This window comes from Salvia hispanica, chromosome 5 (genome assembly GCF_029641045.1).
Source record: "Salvia hispanica isolate PSC_SH4W2 chromosome 5, Shi_PSC_v1, whole genome shotgun sequence".
NCBI classification, from domain to species: domain Eukaryota; kingdom Viridiplantae; phylum Streptophyta; class Magnoliopsida; order Lamiales; family Lamiaceae; genus Salvia; species Salvia hispanica.
The window spans coordinates 25,784,438-25,804,216 of NC_142696.1; the positions used below are offsets into that span (position 1 = coordinate 25,784,438).

Sequence of the window (19,779 nt, forward strand, 5' to 3'; positions counted from 1 at the left end):
CCCAAGCCCGCATATAGCCCTATTAGTTCAAAATGGTATTAGCCCATAAACTCGGCCTGATTTTGAGTTTCATCTTAGATTCTGCTTAAGTTCAATCTATCTATTTTTGAAACTATTACTACTCCCTATTTATATAGCAAATGTTAGATTTTAACATGGATCCTGTTTCACTCCTACTTATTTTCAAATATTAAATATTTTTTACTTTAAATATATTTATGCACATGCAGTAATATTTCAGCCCATCTCGTATGTTATTTATTAATTCAATTACTAGGATTTAACTTTATATCTATAGTACCGTGCGAATTTCAGGTCATTTTTTCGTGCGAATTAAATACACATAAATTTATTCAATTATAAGGGTTTAGCCTATATCTATGGTATGTCCGAATGACTTCTCAGCTCCATTTGCAAACACCGTGCAATTTGAAATTTTTGTTTTGTAAATCTTACAGTTTTAATTATTTTTGTATCATTGAAATGCCTCTCAATGCCGTCTCTTTAAGAAGTAGCTGTATGAACTCCATAGGTTGACGTATAATCATATCCCTAACTGTAATCACAGGTTGCGTGGAGTTCGAACAGCTCATCGACTGTGTTCTTTGCAAAAATAATTAAGATGTTAGATTACAAATAAAAAAATTTCAAATCGCACGGTGTTTGCAAATCGAGCTGAGAAGTAATTCTGACATACCATAGATATAAGGCTAAATCCTTATAATTGAATAATTTATGTGTATTTTAACTTGCACGAAAGAATAACTTGAAATTCGCACGGCGACTTAAAATTCGCCCACCAACTCCCACCTGACGGCAGCGCCCACCTACTCCAACCGGACGGCATCACCCACCCACTCCCATCGGACGGCATCCGCCAACTCCTTCGACGCATCACTCTTCCACTCCTTTCCTGCATCGACCTTTTACTCCCACCAGGTACCGCCCTTCCACTCCTTTCCGGCATCGACCTTCTACTCCAACCAGGCACAGCGCGCCAACTCCCACCAGGCATCGACCTTCTACTCTGTGCTGGCATCGCTCACCCAACAGGCATCGTCCATGAACTCCTTGTTGGCATCGCTCAGCCAGGCATTGCTGCCCCTCAACTCCACCAGCCATTGCTGCCCGTCTCCTCCAACTAGGCATCGCCCGCCCAATTCCACCCGGCAGCGTCCCTCCCCTCCAATCCGGATAGCGCCTCTCCGCGTCCCCTTCCCGTCCATGTAGCTAAGTTTGGTTAGGGTTTTAGTGTAATTTAATTTTAATTATTAATTTAGTAATCTTAGGACTTATTTAAGACCTTGCAGTTAGTATACTACGTTTCAATATTATTGTTATAATATTGCTGTTATAACAATTACTTAGTATATTGCTGCTATAATAATCAATTAATGTTAAATTCCTCCCTATATTGCACCAAATACACCTTGCTTTGTCGTTTAACCACCCAATTTACCGCTCATTAATTGATAAAATCCCTTAAGATATGAAATTCAACATTCAAATAGATCATGTGCAATTTGACATATTTTGTGCTAGAGATTTGCAAAATAGATGATGTGCAATTTGACGTATGCATTTTCTTTTCGCTTTCAAATTTTTCTGTTAACTATTTGAAAAAACAAGATTAATAATTTAGACGAATAATTATTTTCTTTTAAAAACTAGAAATTTTTTATCAAATTTTGACATCGAAACATATGCATGTTCGATCTCTTTGGAATCCTGATTGTGATTTCTTCAATATAATCACAGATTATGTGCAGTTCGATTGTGTTCTCTGCAAAAGCAACTAAAATTGTCAGATTTACAAATAAAATTTTCAAATCGCACGGTGTTTGCAAATCAAGTTGAGAAGTCATTATGACATATCATAGATATAAGACTAAACTCTTATAATTGAATAATTTATGTGTATTTAATTCGCACGAAAGAATGACTTGAAATTCGCACGCGTAACTTAAAATTCACACAATACCATAGGTATAAGGTTAAACCATAGTAATTAAAATTAAATAAGTAACCCACGAGATGGGTAGAGCTCAATATCTTTTCCTCATTTATATCTTTCTCCCTCTTTCTTCTTCTCACACACGGAGTCATGCATGTCATTCGGAAGCAAAAGGCGACAATGACAACATTAGCAAGGGTACTCGGTCTGGCACACTCTAATTAGCTAAAAATCTGTACAAATACATCAGCATAGATCTTCATATTCTAGTAATATAAAAGTAGGTCTTATTAAATGAATTGCGACACACTTTTTTGGAAGTTGTCCAATTTCATTTTTGAGATAATAGATTACTATGTTCTTATGTTCTTGTGTATTCGAACATATATAATTACAAGTTACAACGAGGGCCAAGTTAAAATTACACTCATGCGTATATATATTCAAATTTTTTATTAATATAGTAGTATAAGTTAAGTATACTCGAGATACAAGCCATTGATTTTTTTTTTTTAAATTAGTTTGATGCATAATCACTCATAACATGTATAGACAAAGTTACCAAACCACACATATGAATCTATGTGTCTTTATTTTAATCACATAGAATATTTTAAAATTCGAGTACGACGTGTAATTAAACGACATGCTATAAAGTGAAGATGGACTAATTATAAACCAATCAAAACCAAGTGTCAACACTCATATGTCTTTACATTCTTATATTGGGACCAATCAAACTACTCCTACTTAATCTTGTGCATTATCCACTACTCCTACTTAATCTTGTGCATTATTCACCTCTCAATAAGAGCATCCCCACAAAACCTGCAAATTATGTATGCTCACCTACCCATCAATCAAAGTCGAACTACCAAGCCCTTGAACTATTATAGAAACCATACTTATTGTATAAAAATATAAATCGTTTTCGATCATTATATCATAAAGATTTACATTAGATTTCATTGTTTTACTCAATAAAATTTGCGGTGCAATATCCAGTGTCATAGATGACAAATTCACTTTTAGAATCATCATTTTTACTGTCACTTCATAATGTTTATAACAAATTCATAGTGTTTCATGATGAATTAATTATACATGGATATTAATAGTGTAAAAATCGTTTTAAAAAATCAGTGAAAATTGCTCAAAACTGGAGCTTGTCATTTTTTGTTGGTTTGGGTGGGTTAAGACTAAGATTCAAAATTTTATAAAATCGATAAAAAAATCAATAATCAACTTTGCCCCTAATTAACTTCTCAATTAGGTAACAAAACATGAACCAAACACTCATCACTAGTAATTGAGAATGCATACTTCCCTCAAACCCCTCATCATAAAATTCATAACCTATGGCTACCACCACGAAAATCTTGCTAGTAACTACCACATTTAATATAGTAAAATTAATCGACCACAATTGTCCACGATAACCATTTTGAGATTTTTCACTAGTGGGGATTGGGTTGCCACGACGCGACATCCTCGAGCTCCAATATGAACTAAATATTTTGATTCATTATAATGTGACAAGTTGGAAAAGTGTGGTGTTGAAAGGAATTATATTTACACGCGTGATTAAAGTATGTAGCATGGCAATTAGATTCTAGACGCTTCGGATCTCAAAAGGCCGTTTGTTTATAGTTTTATACTCATTTGAGTCACCTCTTATACTTGACCATTTAAACCCAAAACTGTCTCTCATCACATTGCATTCATTTTGCCTTAATGAAAAACCGACTACGGATTAAATAATTATTTCAAATGAACAAAAAATTCATTACACTGAACTTGTAAAACAAAGTTGTCGTCCACAATAGAACTTAGAAGATATAAGTTGCGTGTAGTTTATTACTGACCGCACCATAGGAGCGACAACCATTTCAACTCAAATTTTCCCTCATTAAACATCCAAGCGGTGTATACTTCAAGCAACAATATGTACTTCCCTAATTAAATTAAAATTTAAGTTTAATTAAAATTACAATAGTTAGACTGCTACATTGAAAAGTAATTAATTAACATAACTTTATATCTAAGTGTTAAAATCATCCTTTGTAGTCTTCCATGACTTAGTAATGATTATGTCTCATCAATACATTCTTCAATAACCTCCCTTAATTTATGAGGCTTTTTGGTGAATGGTCCAGTAATTTCTGCATGGCATTATAGCAAGCCTAAGTCAATAGTATACCTCTTTGTCTATCTCTTGTCACATGCATATGCATTCCAGTCTATATGTGCAAAGCATGTTGAAATCCTCATTTCTTTATATGAGAGCGGGCAAAATAATATATAGGGTGATTTTGACAATTTTAATAAGGAGCATTTAGTAAATAACTTAATATATAGTTGAAAATGGGGCATTCGCCTCACTTCTTAATAATATACATATATTCTTGGAAATCATCTCATTATAGGACTTTTTAAAAGAGTGAGTATGTAATGTAGTAAATTTAATTGGACATGATGTGCTGGTGAATACCGAACTTCGGTATACGAAAAAGTCATATCTTTACCTTATCAAAGTTTTCGGTATACCGAACTTCGGTATACCTTATTTTCGGTATGACGAATTTCCATACCGATACCGTACCGAAGTTCGATATACCTTACTTTTGCGGTATACCTGACTTTCAACATCAATTAAAATAAAAAAATTAGAGTATTTAGAATATTATTTATATTTTATAATTTTAAAAATAAATTAAATATAATTTATTCATAATTATATTTATATTTCACAATAGATTTTATAATTTAAAAATATATAAAATATATTTTATATATAATTGTGTTTATATTTTTGTGGTATATACCTTAGTTTACGGTATATACCTTGATTTACGGTATGCAGCAATATACCGCGGTATTTGAAAATTTATACCGTTACCTTACCGGAATCTTTCGGTAAGGTATCATACCGTACCGAAAGTCACGGTATACCGAAAATTTGGTATTTTCGGTATTTTTTTGGTACAATAAGGCCGGTATTTCGGTATTTTTCCCCAGCCCTAGGTGAATACTCTAGTATAAAACTATTGGCTACATATATTTGTTTACTATAAAAAAATGATGGACTTAAGTGGTGAATTAGAAGCACCAAACAAAATGGACCACAAATAAAGGCCTGAGAATTGAAAGCCCAATATTTACCTTTCATTTGGACGTAATTGGGTGAATGAATCGCCTATAAATAAATTCAATCCAGCCTTTCCAACTCTCACATTCCGAAATTAAAAATCAAGCATCATGCAACTGAAGAAGAAACTCTCCGCCAGAATGAGACTGAAATACGTTCCCCCCTTCGCCGGCGCCGGTGACATGCCTCAACCGGATATCTACGTCTTCACTTCCGCCGGTCAGCGGATTTGCGCTCACTCTAAGATTCTGGTACACTCTCCGATCTTCGATTCATCAGCTCAATGCATTTGGATCCTGTTTCGCTTTCGCCGTAATTCTGTTTGCATGCTACAGATTTCTTTTCTGATTCAGATTCAAATTCAGAATCTCGATTTTTATGTTCATAGGAAATGTATGTCAACTTTTTTTTTATAATTGGGGAAAATTGCAGGCATCAGCATCGCCGGTGCTGGAGAGCATGATAGAGAAGCACCTGAGTACCGAACCGAAAATCACGATTACCGGCGTACCGTTCGATGCCGTCCACATCTTCCTCCAGTTTATGTATTTCGCCAAGTAAGTGGAGTACAATTTATCAATAATACTTACATTTTTTTTCGAAAATCTCTTTCAAATCTCAATCAATAGTAATTCATTCTAAAAGATCTGAAATTTCAACATCGGCTGTCCATTCATAATCACGTGGCTTATTTTTGCCGATTCGTTTGGTGATTGGCTGACAGCAGATATTTTATTTACTCTGATTCCAATTACCGTGTTTCCAATATCATCTATGCAATTACTAAACTGACCTTCGTGTGTAATCGGTTTTCAGGTGCAGCCATGAGCAAATGGACAAGTATGGAATGCACCTCTTAGCCTTATCCCATGTCTACTCTGTACAGCAGCTGAAGCAGGTATGCACAAGAGGCTTAGCTAGGAGACTGAACGTCGAAAACGTGGTTGATGTGCTTCAGCTTGCAAGACTGTGCGACGCGCCTGATCTCTACCTCCAATGTATGAGATTCTTGACTAATAGCTACAAAGCTGTTGAGGAAACCGAGGCGTGGAAGTTCTTGCAAGACCACGATCCTCATCTCGAGCTCCAGATTTTACAATACATCGATGAAAATGAATTGGTATATCTACACCTTCAAACCTCAAATTCATAGTGTGCATATGTTTTGGAAACTGACTTTTGTTGATGTTGTGTAGAGGAGGAAGAGAACGAGGAGGCATAGGCGGGAGCAGAGTTTATATATGCAGCTGAGTGAAGCAATGGATTGTCTTGAGCATATATGTTCGGAGGGATGCATGAGCGTTGGCCCTTGTGACATGGACCCGAACAAGCATAAGGTTCCGTGTAGCAAGTTCTCGACCTGCCAAGGGATACAGCTTCTGATCAAGCATTTCGGTGTTTGCAAGAAGAGAGGTGATGGAGGGTGTTCGCATTGCACGCGGATGTTGCAGCTCTTCAAGCTGCACTCTTCGATTTGTGATGAGCCTGATGAATGCAGAGTCCCCCTCTGCAGGTAATGTGAAGCATTTCTTTATCTTTCAATCTATATTTAATTACATGATTTAGCATAACATATGGAAACTCACTTGGATCCAACCATATAGAAAAAAACTCTAGTTTTTTAGCATATACAGATTGTATCTTGTTTGCCAACTCTAAATGGTAGCAGATTGTGTTAAAGAGATGCAATCAGATACTACTTTATTTGGTGTAATATATAAAACTGAAGATTCTCTGTGAAAAGGAAAATGAATTGAGCTGTTTGTACAACAGCAGAAAAAGTGATTATGTATATATTTTGATGACTCTGCCAGATATTTACTGATTTAAGAACAAGAATATGCCTCACTAAATCTGATTTTGTTAACATAGTCACATTTTATATCAAATAGAGTATGATATAATTTCAATTTCATACAGCTGAGCATACAATCAACTAAAGTTTGGTTTGTTCTGTGGCAGGCAATTCAAGTTAAAGGCACAACAAGATGGACGAGGGAATGATGTGCGGTGGAGACTGCTTGTGAAGAAGGTGGTCTCAGCCAGAACCATTTCTTCTCTCTCCCTACCAATGAGGAAGAGAGTGGACGAACCCCGGATCGCATTGCATCCTCGCAGGATGAGGAGAGTTAGTCTGTAAATCAATTCTCACTTTACTTTGCCATGTAATTTGTGGCTAAAGTGAAGTTTTAAAAAAATGTGGTGGTTATTGTTGTGTGTTGTCACTTGTCACATAGTAGTTTTGTTCCCCTTGTGTCTGTGTGTGTGTGTGGAAAAGTAGGAAAAGCCAACTAGTTGATTGTAATAATCTACTACGTTTTTTTGGTAGTGGATTGGTTGGTTTGTTAGTACGGAGTGTAGTATAGTTATGTTTTTAAGTTGTGAATTTTGATATGCAAGTGGAGTAGCTTTCATTCTTTAATTTTGGGTCGGATTATTTATTTTGATGGTTACTAAACATGCGCTTATACTACTCGATAGTCCATATGAGTTGATCGCGTTGGTTTGGTTTAAGATTGAGATGCAGTTCAGTTACAAACTTACTCTCCTTGCTTATATATTTGGCTACTCCTATTAATATTAATATAGAGTAGATTTTTTATACTTAGAGAAGGATTGGAGTAAAATCATTATGAGAATGTAGAAAGTAGATATTGAAATGGGCATTTTAAAAACTATCAATCTTCACTGAATTCAATACTTGGGCTTTATTGTATTGAAGAATTGGGAAATTGGTGTAAGTAATTGTAAAATACCTATAAGTACTCTATGTTTTCCATCATAGATGTTATTTTACTTGGATATTTACTTTTACTTATCATAATTGTTTCTTGAAATTGACTCATGTTCACTACATGAAAAATGACAAGGATTAAAGACAGAGAAATGTGTAAAAAGGTGTCTAACAGTATAAAATCACAAAGATTTCTTGGAGCCGATTAATAAAATAGGTAATGCTATATTATAATTAAATTCATTACTCTTTACCTCAAGATTATTCATACGGAGCATCATTTTAGCATCTGGGATCAATTTATTCAGCAAACGAATAAATCCCAAGCTTGCATATTTTCTGTAATAATCAGTTTTCAAATGCCCTATTCAACATCGTTTGATTTGATTTAAGATTCATGATGCCACCCTCATGTTATTTTTCCCGAATAGAAAATATCTTATAATCTCGTCACAAAATATGATATTGTAAATTTAATTTTGATCTTAAATATTTGGGGCAAGATAATTTTATAGTTTTATCAAAACAGTAGTCTAATATATGTTCATAACTTAAATCATTCATGCCACCAATATCTACAATATTTGAAATAAGCTCAACCGCGCGATATGTAACTCATCATCTTCTCGTTTACCAATTGAAATGACAGAAAGAAAAAAATTACGTACAAATAATGTATATACATATGGTTTTCCACTACAAAAATTCATGACAATTTTAATTTAGAACATTGTAATTGTCGAGAATATCTGACGTTAGATATCCCAATTTGCAATATTCCCCTATTAGTAGTACTAATTTGAAGAATCTTGATCACTAGAAGTTGTAGGTGGCTGTCACAAATCTTGGGGAATCTTTCCTATATTGCTAGACATTATTATTATTATTTTTGTCCCCTCAGAATTTTCACATTTTTCACATTCATATTGTGAATTTAGGTCACAAAAGTAAACTTTTATAGTGGCATGCCAAGAGGGACAGACCAACATGAGCATCGACAGGTCGTGTGTGTCTGTTTTTTTTGGTACTCCGTATTATTTTGTAATTATTTATTTATTTATGTATTTATTTTGTGTGTGTGAATTACAATGTGTCAATAAAATGAACACGCCATTCCCATCTAAGCTTGACACACTTGATCAATGCAATATACTAGAGTTACAGTCCCATAGGCCCAATAATAATTTACTTCTAGGCCCGATGATGATTTACTTCTAGTCTTATATGCCCAATTAAGTATACTATAATGTGAAAAACAATGAGATTTATGATATCATTGCGTAAAATAATTTACTTGCCATACTATCTATTACTTATTATTAAATAAAATCCTAAATATACATATAACGAGTATTGGTACAATGAAACGTGGGCTATAATATGTAAACAATAAAATATGCAAATTGGTTCGAGTTTAGAGGTTTTTCCCATTTTTAAATTTATAATATAGTATATGCATAAAAATAATGTTTGCTCTATGCAAACGAAAAAAAAATGTAAACGACATTATTTAATTATAACAATATTTAATTTAGTGCGAGACATGTAACACCCAACTTCATGAGAAATTAATGCTACGTGTATGTATATTTGCTTTAATTTTCTCATTGACAGTATGGATTACAGTACATATTTAAATAAGCTGCATGCATGCAAATTACATACTGTATATTTCATACATATGCATCAAAAATGATTTCAATTTTGTTAATGGATACATACATTGAAAGACTCTATTTGGGTATATGGATCATTGAAATTAAGCTACTTTTTGCAAGATTCCTGTTTCTTAAGCTGCTTCTCTCTTTGTGAATCAAAAAGAATTAATTTCCCACCGATAAGAAATCAATAAATGGTGGAGAAGAAGGGATTTCGTTTCGTTGAAACAAAGCTTCTTTCTGATCAACTTCTTCTTCTTTGTCTTCGTCATCGTCGTCTTGTTTCTCTTTCCTTGCATAGTCTATTACTTCACTTCTATTTGAGTCAGTACTGATTTGGAGAAAGTTGTAGAACTCCACTCCTTTGCTTCTTTCTGCATTAATCAGAATTGCGTTAATTAATTAATTAATTAATTGATGGTATACAAGTACATGCATTAAACATTAATAAGCTAATTAAATTATAAAGGATTCATCTCAAGGCATGAGATCAGTTTAATAAGTTCGAAAAAATACATGTCAAAGATGTTGAGATAAGTACCTAATCGTAATAATATAAGTAAAAAAATATATTACCTTCATCTATGTTCATTCTAGTAATTAGTGTTTGACAAAATTGAGGCTCATTCGACTCTGCAATTTGAAAATTATATCTCAATGGACACTCGAACCTCTCTTGAAGGCTATTAAAGCTCGAATTTTTCCCTCTGCCGATATCAATCTTTGATCGTTTCTCATAGATTTTTGATCTCTCTCTGCATTTTCTAGCCATTATTACGTGCCAGTGATTTTTCACGGCATTGTCGGTGCGTCCTGGGAAAAGCCGCGCTATTATGGCCCATCGGTTGCCATGAATCCGGTGGCAGGCGAGGAGTCGCTCCTCCTCGTCCTCCGTGAAGGGGTTACGGTTGATTCTTGGATCCAATTGATTGAACCATCTCAGCCTACAACTCTTCCCTGATATAGATATGTCAACAACATTTTATGTACTAATAATTACGAATTTAATTTGCATGCAAAAATTAAAGACTGTACGTATTTAGGATGTGATTATATACATGAAATTTGAAAATGTTCATATAATTAAGAGCTTTAAGTGAGAACTTGAGAAGCATTTTATTGTGGTTTTTTCAGGCCGCGGGGCAAACGTATAATTCAGATTAAAATATTCTCAGGTTCTCATGGCAAAAAAAGGTTTTTAAGATAACTAATCTATTTTTGAATATGTAGAGATATAATTGAGGTCGTGTGTAATTTTTTAATTGAAGCCCTAATTTAGTTAGAAGTTTGGAGGTTAATATACTAAAACTAGTTCAATTTCCAAATTACGCATGGAGATATGTTATCATATTACATACTGTAAGTATTCTATGTGAGCAGCGCTCTTGTTTAATTTGGATTAGTATGATTTGTTTTATTCTAAACTTATTTTTATTCTAATTTTTCAAAATAGGACAAACTATTAATTTGATGAATTACATAAACATAAAAGCTCAATATAGTATTTATTTTCTCTATAAATTAAAAAAAAAATTAATAAAGGAACAAAACATATGCATGAGAAAGTGTATATATATATATACCTGATCTACCATGAAGCTTCTCAGCTATGGCGTTCCAGTTATGAGGTCCATATCTTTCTACTAATTCCCTCAGCTTCTCATCCTCTGCCGGCCTCCAATGGCCTCTACTGCACATCTCAACGACAAAACAACAGAGATATATATGTAGGTTGATCAAGCCCTAACTCAGTTTTTCCTTGTTTGCAAACTCAACAATCAAAGCTCAAAAGGGATTATTTATCAAGAAAAGTCACAGAATCATGTATGTGTAGGAAGAAGAAAAGATGATGATGAGGAAGAAAGAAGATAAGTGGGAAATAAAAGAGAATATATAGATAGGAAAGGGGTTAGATAAACAAGTGTTTTCCGTTAGAGAGTGGGAGGGATTTGGACAGACCAGAACCACCAGTTGATGCTACTTCTAACCCACTTAATTACACAACATGTACTCCTACAACCTCTACCTCTATCTCGAGATATATATACTACTTACTAGTATATGTATGGTAGAGAGAAATAGTGTAGAATGGAAGGAGAGAGGGGGTTGCTTGGTGGGGTAAATGTCGTTCTCCTTTCAACATCCATTTTTTCCAAAATTCTAACCTACATGTACCCACCAAACCACTTTGTCTTTCCCTTCTAACTCTGCATGCACACTATTTAAACTATACATCCAATAAATACGATGTCTCACACTTGTCAAATTTTATTTGATCTAAGATTTCAAACCTATAGCACGCTTGTACCTAAATAAAAGGGTGGGAGTGTGTGCAAATTGGAAATTAATTTGATAACCTCAATATTGACTTGCATTGAAATGCTTGGTAGCTTATTCACAGAACTTATTCCCACATCCCTTGGAATATATTGCGTATTAATTTACTCATATAGTATTTCAAAATATGTTTTGTGCAACAGTAAATATACATATAAAAAGGAAATCGGATAATTTTATTTTTATGTGATGAGTCCCACATTTCATTCATATATGCACCTATCTTATTTTAACTTTGGCCGTATTTCGTTACTACCTTTTGGATTTAATCATTGGGTAATATGATCTCGGTGGCTAAGGAAATTGTCACATGTTTTCTTTCGTTTTACGTTTTAAATTTAACAAATTGACTAATAACTTGTACATAATAATTTGAGAAATTAGTTATAAAGTAATGCACATATGCCAAACCAAATTCCCAACAAAATGACTAATAATCATCAATTTCGTCCAATGAAATCTCGTCCACCCTAACAGATTGAATTTGACACAATTTACAATCCTACATATAGAAAGAACATCTGCACAAATTAAATGTATAACATTCCTTTTGTCTGTGCATTTATATTATTGTAAATAAACAATTTGCACTGTTTATATTTTCCCAAGCCTCCCAGTTTATTATACATATAGTTAACATACTATTCAGTTGATATCTCCACATCATAGATAACAATGTTGGGGAAGCAGTAGTATATTGAAATCAAACCTTTAGTTCAAATTAACTTTCAAACTAAGGTAAACTTGTTATTTATTTTTACTTAAGCTACATACACATTGTACCTATATAAACTTACATCGCAATAAATAATAAGGTTTGTTTCCGTTACTAAATCGAGACAAGCCATTCTATTTGTGTTAATCATAGTAAACTTACATCACATTGTACTCCTCAAAAACCTCTCAACTTTACAAAATGTTTTCATTTACAACTTTAAAAAATTCGGCATCAGTACAACGAGTCAGCTAATTCTTAGCGTACCGAATTCTCAGGCTGTTTCTAGTTTAACTATGGAAAACCTTTTCTGATTGATCCACATAAAAATCTGACAAGCTAACTTTCTAACACCAAATATACATAACTGTAAGGGAAACTAAACTTAGTTCTCAACATCCTAAAACTGCCGATATTAAAACCTTTTTCCTGAGTGAGTAAGACTTGTTTTTTGACTGTTGGCCTACCTCTCTTCAGCTCAATTTGTCATATTTTATTGTTATCGAGTAATCCTTAATTAAGAACAAATTACTGGATTCCTCTTGTAAACGGATCACGAGCCCACCATTTGTAAAATCGACCATTTCTATTAATTTGACCAAATTATGTCTTTTACCTATTCGCAATATATTATTAAAATAAATATTTATCACAACATAGAATATTATGAAAAGTAACATTAACAAGCTTGAACTTAATTTTCTCATCATACAAGGTTCAAGGAGTGAATCTTAGGAGTAGTTCATAAATATTCACACTATATTCTGTATATACAATCTACATATAAATGTTAAGCTACGAAATTCGTACTGCATGCTTCAAGAAATACCTAAAAGTTTTCAAGAGTCAATTAACTAGTTAAGCATATTGCAAAGAAATGGAATATATATATATATATAGTCTATAGTGTTTATGAATTTATGCAAGAAACGTAATATACAAAGTTTTCAAGTAATCAATTGAATAATAATAACATTCATTCCATGCATATTGGTATGACTAAGTTGAAGCCAATTCTTAAATTGAAGACTTAGTAGATAGTTTACCAGTTTTACCTACTCCAGTTCAGCATATATGTAAATTATTATAATCCCAAGCAGTAAATAATAGTCACACAAACAATCCACTTCTCAATATTAACTTCCTGAATGATCCATGTGTTCAAAGTCTAGATGACTATATAATAATGTAAGACCTTAAAAGTAAGAGGGTCAAGCAAATTGACAATGAATCCAGCCAGTTCTCTTATCCATGTATACACATTTCAGTTCGCATCATATAAGTTTTTGTATTCGTCTCCATCTTGGGTGGAATACTGAGTGCTTCTATGCTAGACTTAACCTCCATATCTCACCTGATTTGACTCATTAGCACACCAAGTTGGCAATGAGTGATTCCTGAGTCAAGAAGTTATCAGAACTTCCCAACTGCAGCACCATATGAAAGCTAACATTCGAACCGTTCCAATGAGAAATCAAAATCTAGGTTTCCTAATTAACAATTAAGGAGTTCAGCTATACCTGCTCTAATGGTATATTATTGCAGTCACTATTACTAACAGCTGGGTATAAGTTCCCTATTTCGGCCAAGATTGTTCTGGTAATAATACCAGCACCAGCTCGTAGAGAAATGCTTATTCATGTTTTCTCACCTTGATTATAGTCTACATGTACCTATCTCAAGAGGATTTATAAATCAGTTAACGAATTAATTAAGAGGTAATACTGGAGGTGTCTTTTGTGTACAACTTACTTTTTGGATCTAATTGATAGTAGGTAGAAGACAAGGATGTAAGATGTCCTTGTTGACATATTGATACTTTCCTTAAATAATCTAACCTTGATGGAATATAACACCTTTTGCACTGGTACAGTCTAACTATTTATTTCTTTCTAAATTTGGTTGAGATTATACTATTTTATTTGCGTCCCTTACCACTCTTTACTAGCAATCATACAAAAGAAAATGTCTTGTTCATCTTTAAACAGTTCTATACCAACTAGCAACTTTTAATAACAAGCGTACAGATACTGAGGAACAGGCTGCAGGCAGAAAATGTCAATGGAAACAAGACGGCAGATATGTATGATCTGTTTATATTCGAGAGTTATTCAAAAAACATTTCTGTGTACAAATGACTGACATTTTCGCTTTAGACAAGAGTTGGAGAAATGGACAGAAAGCCACAACTTTCGGCTCAAGTGTTGAATATCTCTACACTATCATACCACTTCATGATTGATACAGCTTGTCGCATATAATAAAACTTTAATATATTTATCACCACAACTTTAGCAGATTGGAAAAACAAGTAGAAACACATGATTCTTCAATATTACTCAAGAAAAGAAGGCCACTACCAGAAAGAAAGGTCTGTTTTTCAATCAAAAGGCTCCACACCAGGGTTTGAAGCGGCACATTTCATGACACGTAGTTTTCCACAAACGTACCAGAAAGTCCAGTGCTCAACAAACCGTGATCTCAGCTTCCATAGCAGTCAATAATCAAATAATGATGCAAACAGAACATATGAAAAATGTGCAACTGCTCCACTTATGTATACTTTACCAAGAGTACTAATGGCTTGAGAATGCAAATAATTAGTTGGAAACTGGAATAACATCATGCAGTAATTGTAATTTACCTTTATCTTTTCCTATTTCAAGTTCACGTGTGGCCTTCCTTGTATAAACATCTGAGGGAAAATTTAAACTCTCACCTTTGAACCCCTTTCACATCTTGGTTCTGTATAAGTCAAAATTTCAACTACTGACCAGACAAAATGCAGAGTCATACTTTAAGTCAAGTTTTGGATGTTCATGTTCAAACATGTGGCAATATTATCCTCATTGTTGATGTTGATGTTAATGACACTACTTTGAATGAAGTATCTACTTCAGAAATTATCTTACAAAGAAATGAAGCTAAAAATTCGAGCAAGTTAGGAATTTTAATTCAGTAATCTCAGGCCATAAGCATAAGAGCTATTCTAAAGTATAAAAGGCCATGTCAAGGCTAAACTTCAACACCATCTATGCACACAGGAAAGAAAGAAAAAGAAGATAAATGTGCTAAATGGGCAGTTCTCATATAGGAAGAAGTTCCTACACATGCACTACCTATAAATCTGGTTTCAGAGCTCTGGGAATCAGAAATTTGAAAATCAAAACTATAATGTTTAGGGAGTTATTCTGAGTCAGGTATGTATACAATTACATTACATAAAATGGAAATTCGCCCACAAGCTTAGCTGGGTAAAATTGCATCATAAACTCTAAAAATTACAGAGGATCATAGAAATGAGGTTGCTGACCTACAAGGAGAATACAATATTTGCAGCAACTTTTCAATAAATTCAACCCTACAAATTTAATAATAAGACTTCCAAAGAGCTATGTCCCAGTTAGATAGGAACACTCAATTCTCAAGTGTCTATTTGTGTATTTAACCACAGGAATACATACTTACACAGCCGATAGTTCAACTTCCTGCGAGCAAGGTCGATAGGCCACAAAAGTGAAGTCATTTGAGAAGGAACCAGGGTTAAAGCATGTAACTCCAGTGTACTTGAATGCCTTCTGCTCACTTCTATCCCCCAAGACAATCTGCATCAACTAAAAAAATTAAATACCAAATTTGATGAGCTTGAAATCAGAACTTAATATATAAAAAAGGAAATTACTGTTTGTGGAGTTGGATACAAATGAAGACAGTGATCAAAGTTCCAAATTATGGGCTGTACGCTCAAGGGCAGAGGGCAAAGATGGCTTTGATGCACTATGGTAGCAACAAGCTGCAAAAAAGAATTGTGTCCAAGTGGCCTTCAAGGTGATTCCAATTAACAAAAGACGGGAAAATATTGTGTAGAATACTAGGCTTACATGCTCAAATGGGTCGCTTGTTTCTTCAGTTAAAGGAGGCATCAGACATGATCTACGCATTTTGTAAAGCATATCTTCACGTAGAAATACAATTTCTTGCGTATAAAATCTGATTCTGCTTTCAACCAAAAAGAAGAGTAATTTCGCTCGGTTCAAAACAAACAATTAACATCAGCAATTAAAAGAGAATTGGAAATACAGAGATTGATGATTGAAATCATAATCTAAGCAGCCCAACCTTACTAAAGTTTCTACTGGTGTGATCATACTTCATAGTGAAAAATAAGCTATCAGAGTTCAGAAAGCATGTATTCAAGTATGGTCAAGCAACAACTAGTTTAGCAAGCATTAAGAAAATACCTGCAAGGATTACTCATAAATACAGCATTTGGAATGTGACTTTGAAACTCCTCAATTATGTATTTTGGCAACGAGCATCTGGGTAGAGCATGTGAAGGTCCTGAAAACAACAGTATTTTATGATATAAGCATGTTAAATTTGCATCTGGAAAATATGTAAGTATTTTAAATTACCTATATCATCAGGACCAGGAATGAAAAGAAATCTACTATGTTCTTTTAGACGTTGATGATCCGCAATCATTTTGCCTAGCCTCCCAAAGTTTGATCTGCAGGCAAACCTTGTCCACTTTCACACTGTTTCTGTTACCCATGATTTATATCAATGACAAATACAATAGAGGTGTTCTCACCTGATGCTGGAGTAAGAACTAAAAGAAAGATTACATGGATGAGAAGAGAAGTTTCCCATGAAAATGAACAGAGACGGGACTACATTCTCATTCTCATAACCATTGAGGATGATCTCAAGTTTCTCCATAGTCTTCTCTAAGGATGGAGGATGAAGCAATTAGTGAATCACACTAACAAGTTAAAAACAAGATTGGATTTAACCAATTACTAAGCAAGGCAGATGAGATTTTAAGAATGATTACCTCCTCATGGTCTAGCCAAACATCAGAGAGTATCACAAACATGTCATTAACTGCCCCCCTTTCAAGCTCTGCAAGTCTAACCTGGGGCAGTGTTAAGGAAAGTAAAGCAATTATTACTTTCTAAACTGAGGCAGCATATGATTTGTCACTGACAGCAGTAATTTTCAAAGGATACCATCTCCTCTTTTGTAAGTGAACCACCGCCAAAAAAATCAAGTCCTGCTAGCATTGCAAGTGACTTTTCTCTGTCCTCTAATGGAGGAAATCCACATGTTTTCACCTGCAAATCATTTACGGAATTACGATTAACTGTTCCATTGTTGAAACCACAAGTTACATACAAGGGTTGCAGATGCAATATTGGTAATTGTCCAAGGATCCAGCTTAGAAAGCACAGTTAATGTATTCTATAATAAGCATTGTTTGTTCAGCACTAAAAGGTCTTTGCATGGTCAAATATTATCAACACAAACCTGAAAGATACCATCCATGAGCATCTCGCCTTCTGCTAAGACAATCGTGTTCTCAACAAAAAACCCTGTAGTGATTCTGTAATTCAAGTTAAAGAAACTGCATAGAGCTTTGTAATGTTCAAGAAAATACCACAATCATATCACACGCCAATACACGATGATAAGACTTCTAAATGGCAACACTACAGTGAACATCATTTCTTATTAACATTGACTACGCTAGATGATTTTAGATTTAAGCTATTCACAAACGTATTCTAGCCCAATTACTAGGCATTTATCTCCCTTTAAATGGTAAAAGGCACTGAGAGAGCCAAATATTTACTGGTCTATAAAAGGATATTGCATTGGATAAATCAACTTCCACAGCAGCAGTTAAGTCTTCCAGGTAGAAATGGCCATCCTCCAGCTGAGATATAAGTCCCATGACCCATCTCTTTCCTCTCTGACCAACTAGAGATTGAATTGGCGATATCTGAAAATGAAATTATAAAAGTGTCAGCAGAAATATGCTTCCTAGTTTTTGAAATTATGCTTATAAAGGAATCATGTGGCAGCAGGGTTACCTGGCAGCTGCCGTAATCTGACATATCACTATCAAAAACAGGCCTAGAAAAATGAGGATCCCGGGAGAGCCTTTGAAACAACAACATAAACCTATCTCTGTATAGCGTGACCTTTGCAGGCGCATCACCATAAATTGGGAGCTTTCCAGAGTACCTAAACAAGTAAAGAATTTACCATCAGAAGGTAAAAAGAAGCTGCAAGTATCAATACATTTACACAAATCCCTCCATTTAAATGTTGACCGGTTCCATGTTTAGAATGAAATAGTTAACTCATTACGTGAATATCACGAACCAAATATCGTTATCTCTCTCCCATATTCCCATAATACTAAGCTTCAGCTACATGTAATATATAGGAAAAGTCTAGTTTCAGAAACCAAGTCAACTAGTACTTAATATGTGCAAGTTTAAAGACACAACAACACCATACTCACCAACAAAGTAGAGATTAAATTTGACATTAGAGAAATTGTCATGCATCGGGCAAAATACGTCAGAAATTCATAATTGAGAAAAAAGTACATTTGAAGTAGGTTTAGGAAAACACATAGCATACTTGTGAAACAATTTTTTGATCGCATCATAACGAAATTTGGGGAAATCAAATGCGTCAATGATTCTCAAAGCAGACGCAGAGGCAGCCGAGCCATGACCGCTAGTCGTCGGACTCTCCTCCACCGCAGCTTCAGCTTCAAGCAAAAGCGCCACCACTCTCTGCACCGGCTCCTTATCCAGTATCGACGATTTCACTGAAACAGAACAAGCAACATTCAATTAAATCAAAAATAGCAAAAAATCGCCACCAAACAGGGTAATGCTTAAGAGAGAAGCTCGGGAGTCCATTACATGAGACGTTATGCAGCTCGTCGAGGAGCAGATCGAGCGCTTCGTCTTCCGCATCGGGAAATCGGCCGATGAATCCAAGGATTTCCGTTAGGGCTTCCATTTTGAGTTTGTAACCCCTCATGTTGAACTTCTTCTGCACCTTATTTCTCATCTTAGAGCTCATTGTTGAAGTCGCCTTTCGCCGCTGGATGAGCTCGATGTGATGCAGATTTGAAGTGAGTGAAAAAAATGGAGGTTTTGGCGGCAGAAGGAATGGAATGATTGTGTTTACGGCTGAAATGAAATTCTGAGGGGTAGTAGTGGCGGGAATTGAGGTGTGGGCCGGGCTCAAATTGTTATTGGGTTTTAATCCGGGCCGTAAAAATGGGTTAGCTATGAAACTGCTAAATTAAACTTGGGTCCTCGCTATTTAGGTATCTTCCATCACTTTTGAGAGAAAATAATAAAACAAATAAAAATTCTTCACATTTAAAACATTGTTCAGTTTTGCTGCGTCTACACTGAGTAG

The 19,779-nt window shown here is 34.6% G+C and overlaps 3 protein-coding genes across 3 annotated transcripts; 1 reads left to right on the plus strand and 2 right to left on the minus strand.

The window, feature by feature from the left end:
• The first annotated feature begins 5,167 nt into the window (after positions 1-5,167).
• On the plus strand, positions 5,168-7,524 carry LOC125187163 (BTB/POZ and TAZ domain-containing protein 1-like). The gene is made up of 5 exons (XM_048083694.2): positions 5,168-5,353; positions 5,535-5,659; positions 5,919-6,222; positions 6,299-6,615; positions 7,065-7,524. Exons 1-5 carry the CDS (start codon positions 5,213-5,215, stop codon positions 7,240-7,242), a joined length of 1,065 nt encoding a protein of 354 aa, XP_047939651.2. The 5' UTR covers positions 5,168-5,212; the 3' UTR covers positions 7,243-7,524.
• A 1,895-nt stretch (positions 7,525-9,419) lies between these two features.
• On the minus strand, positions 9,420-11,493 carry LOC125187164 (transcription factor MYB52-like). Its single transcript, XM_048083695.2, has 3 exons — positions 11,078-11,493; positions 10,071-10,451; positions 9,420-9,868 (listed from the first exon to the last, which is right to left on the minus strand). The coding sequence occupies exons 1-3, from the start codon at positions 11,190-11,192 to the stop codon at positions 9,660-9,662; spliced, it is 705 nt and encodes a 234-aa protein (XP_047939652.2). The 5' UTR covers positions 11,193-11,493; the 3' UTR covers positions 9,420-9,659.
• Positions 11,494-15,701: 4,208 nt separating this feature from the next.
• Positions 15,702-19,529, minus strand: DPB2 (DNA polymerase epsilon subunit B2). Its single transcript, XM_089058517.1, has 13 exons — positions 19,272-19,529; positions 18,982-19,174; positions 18,423-18,576; positions 18,199-18,331; positions 17,857-17,933; positions 17,559-17,663; positions 17,384-17,464; positions 17,141-17,271; positions 16,962-17,056; positions 16,788-16,887; positions 16,428-16,542; positions 16,229-16,339; positions 15,702-16,151 (listed from the first exon to the last, which is right to left on the minus strand). Exons 1-13 carry the CDS (start codon positions 19,432-19,434, stop codon positions 16,011-16,013), a joined length of 1,599 nt encoding a protein of 532 aa, XP_088914643.1. The 5' UTR covers positions 19,435-19,529; the 3' UTR covers positions 15,702-16,010.
• Positions 19,530-19,779: the final 250 nt, after the last annotated feature.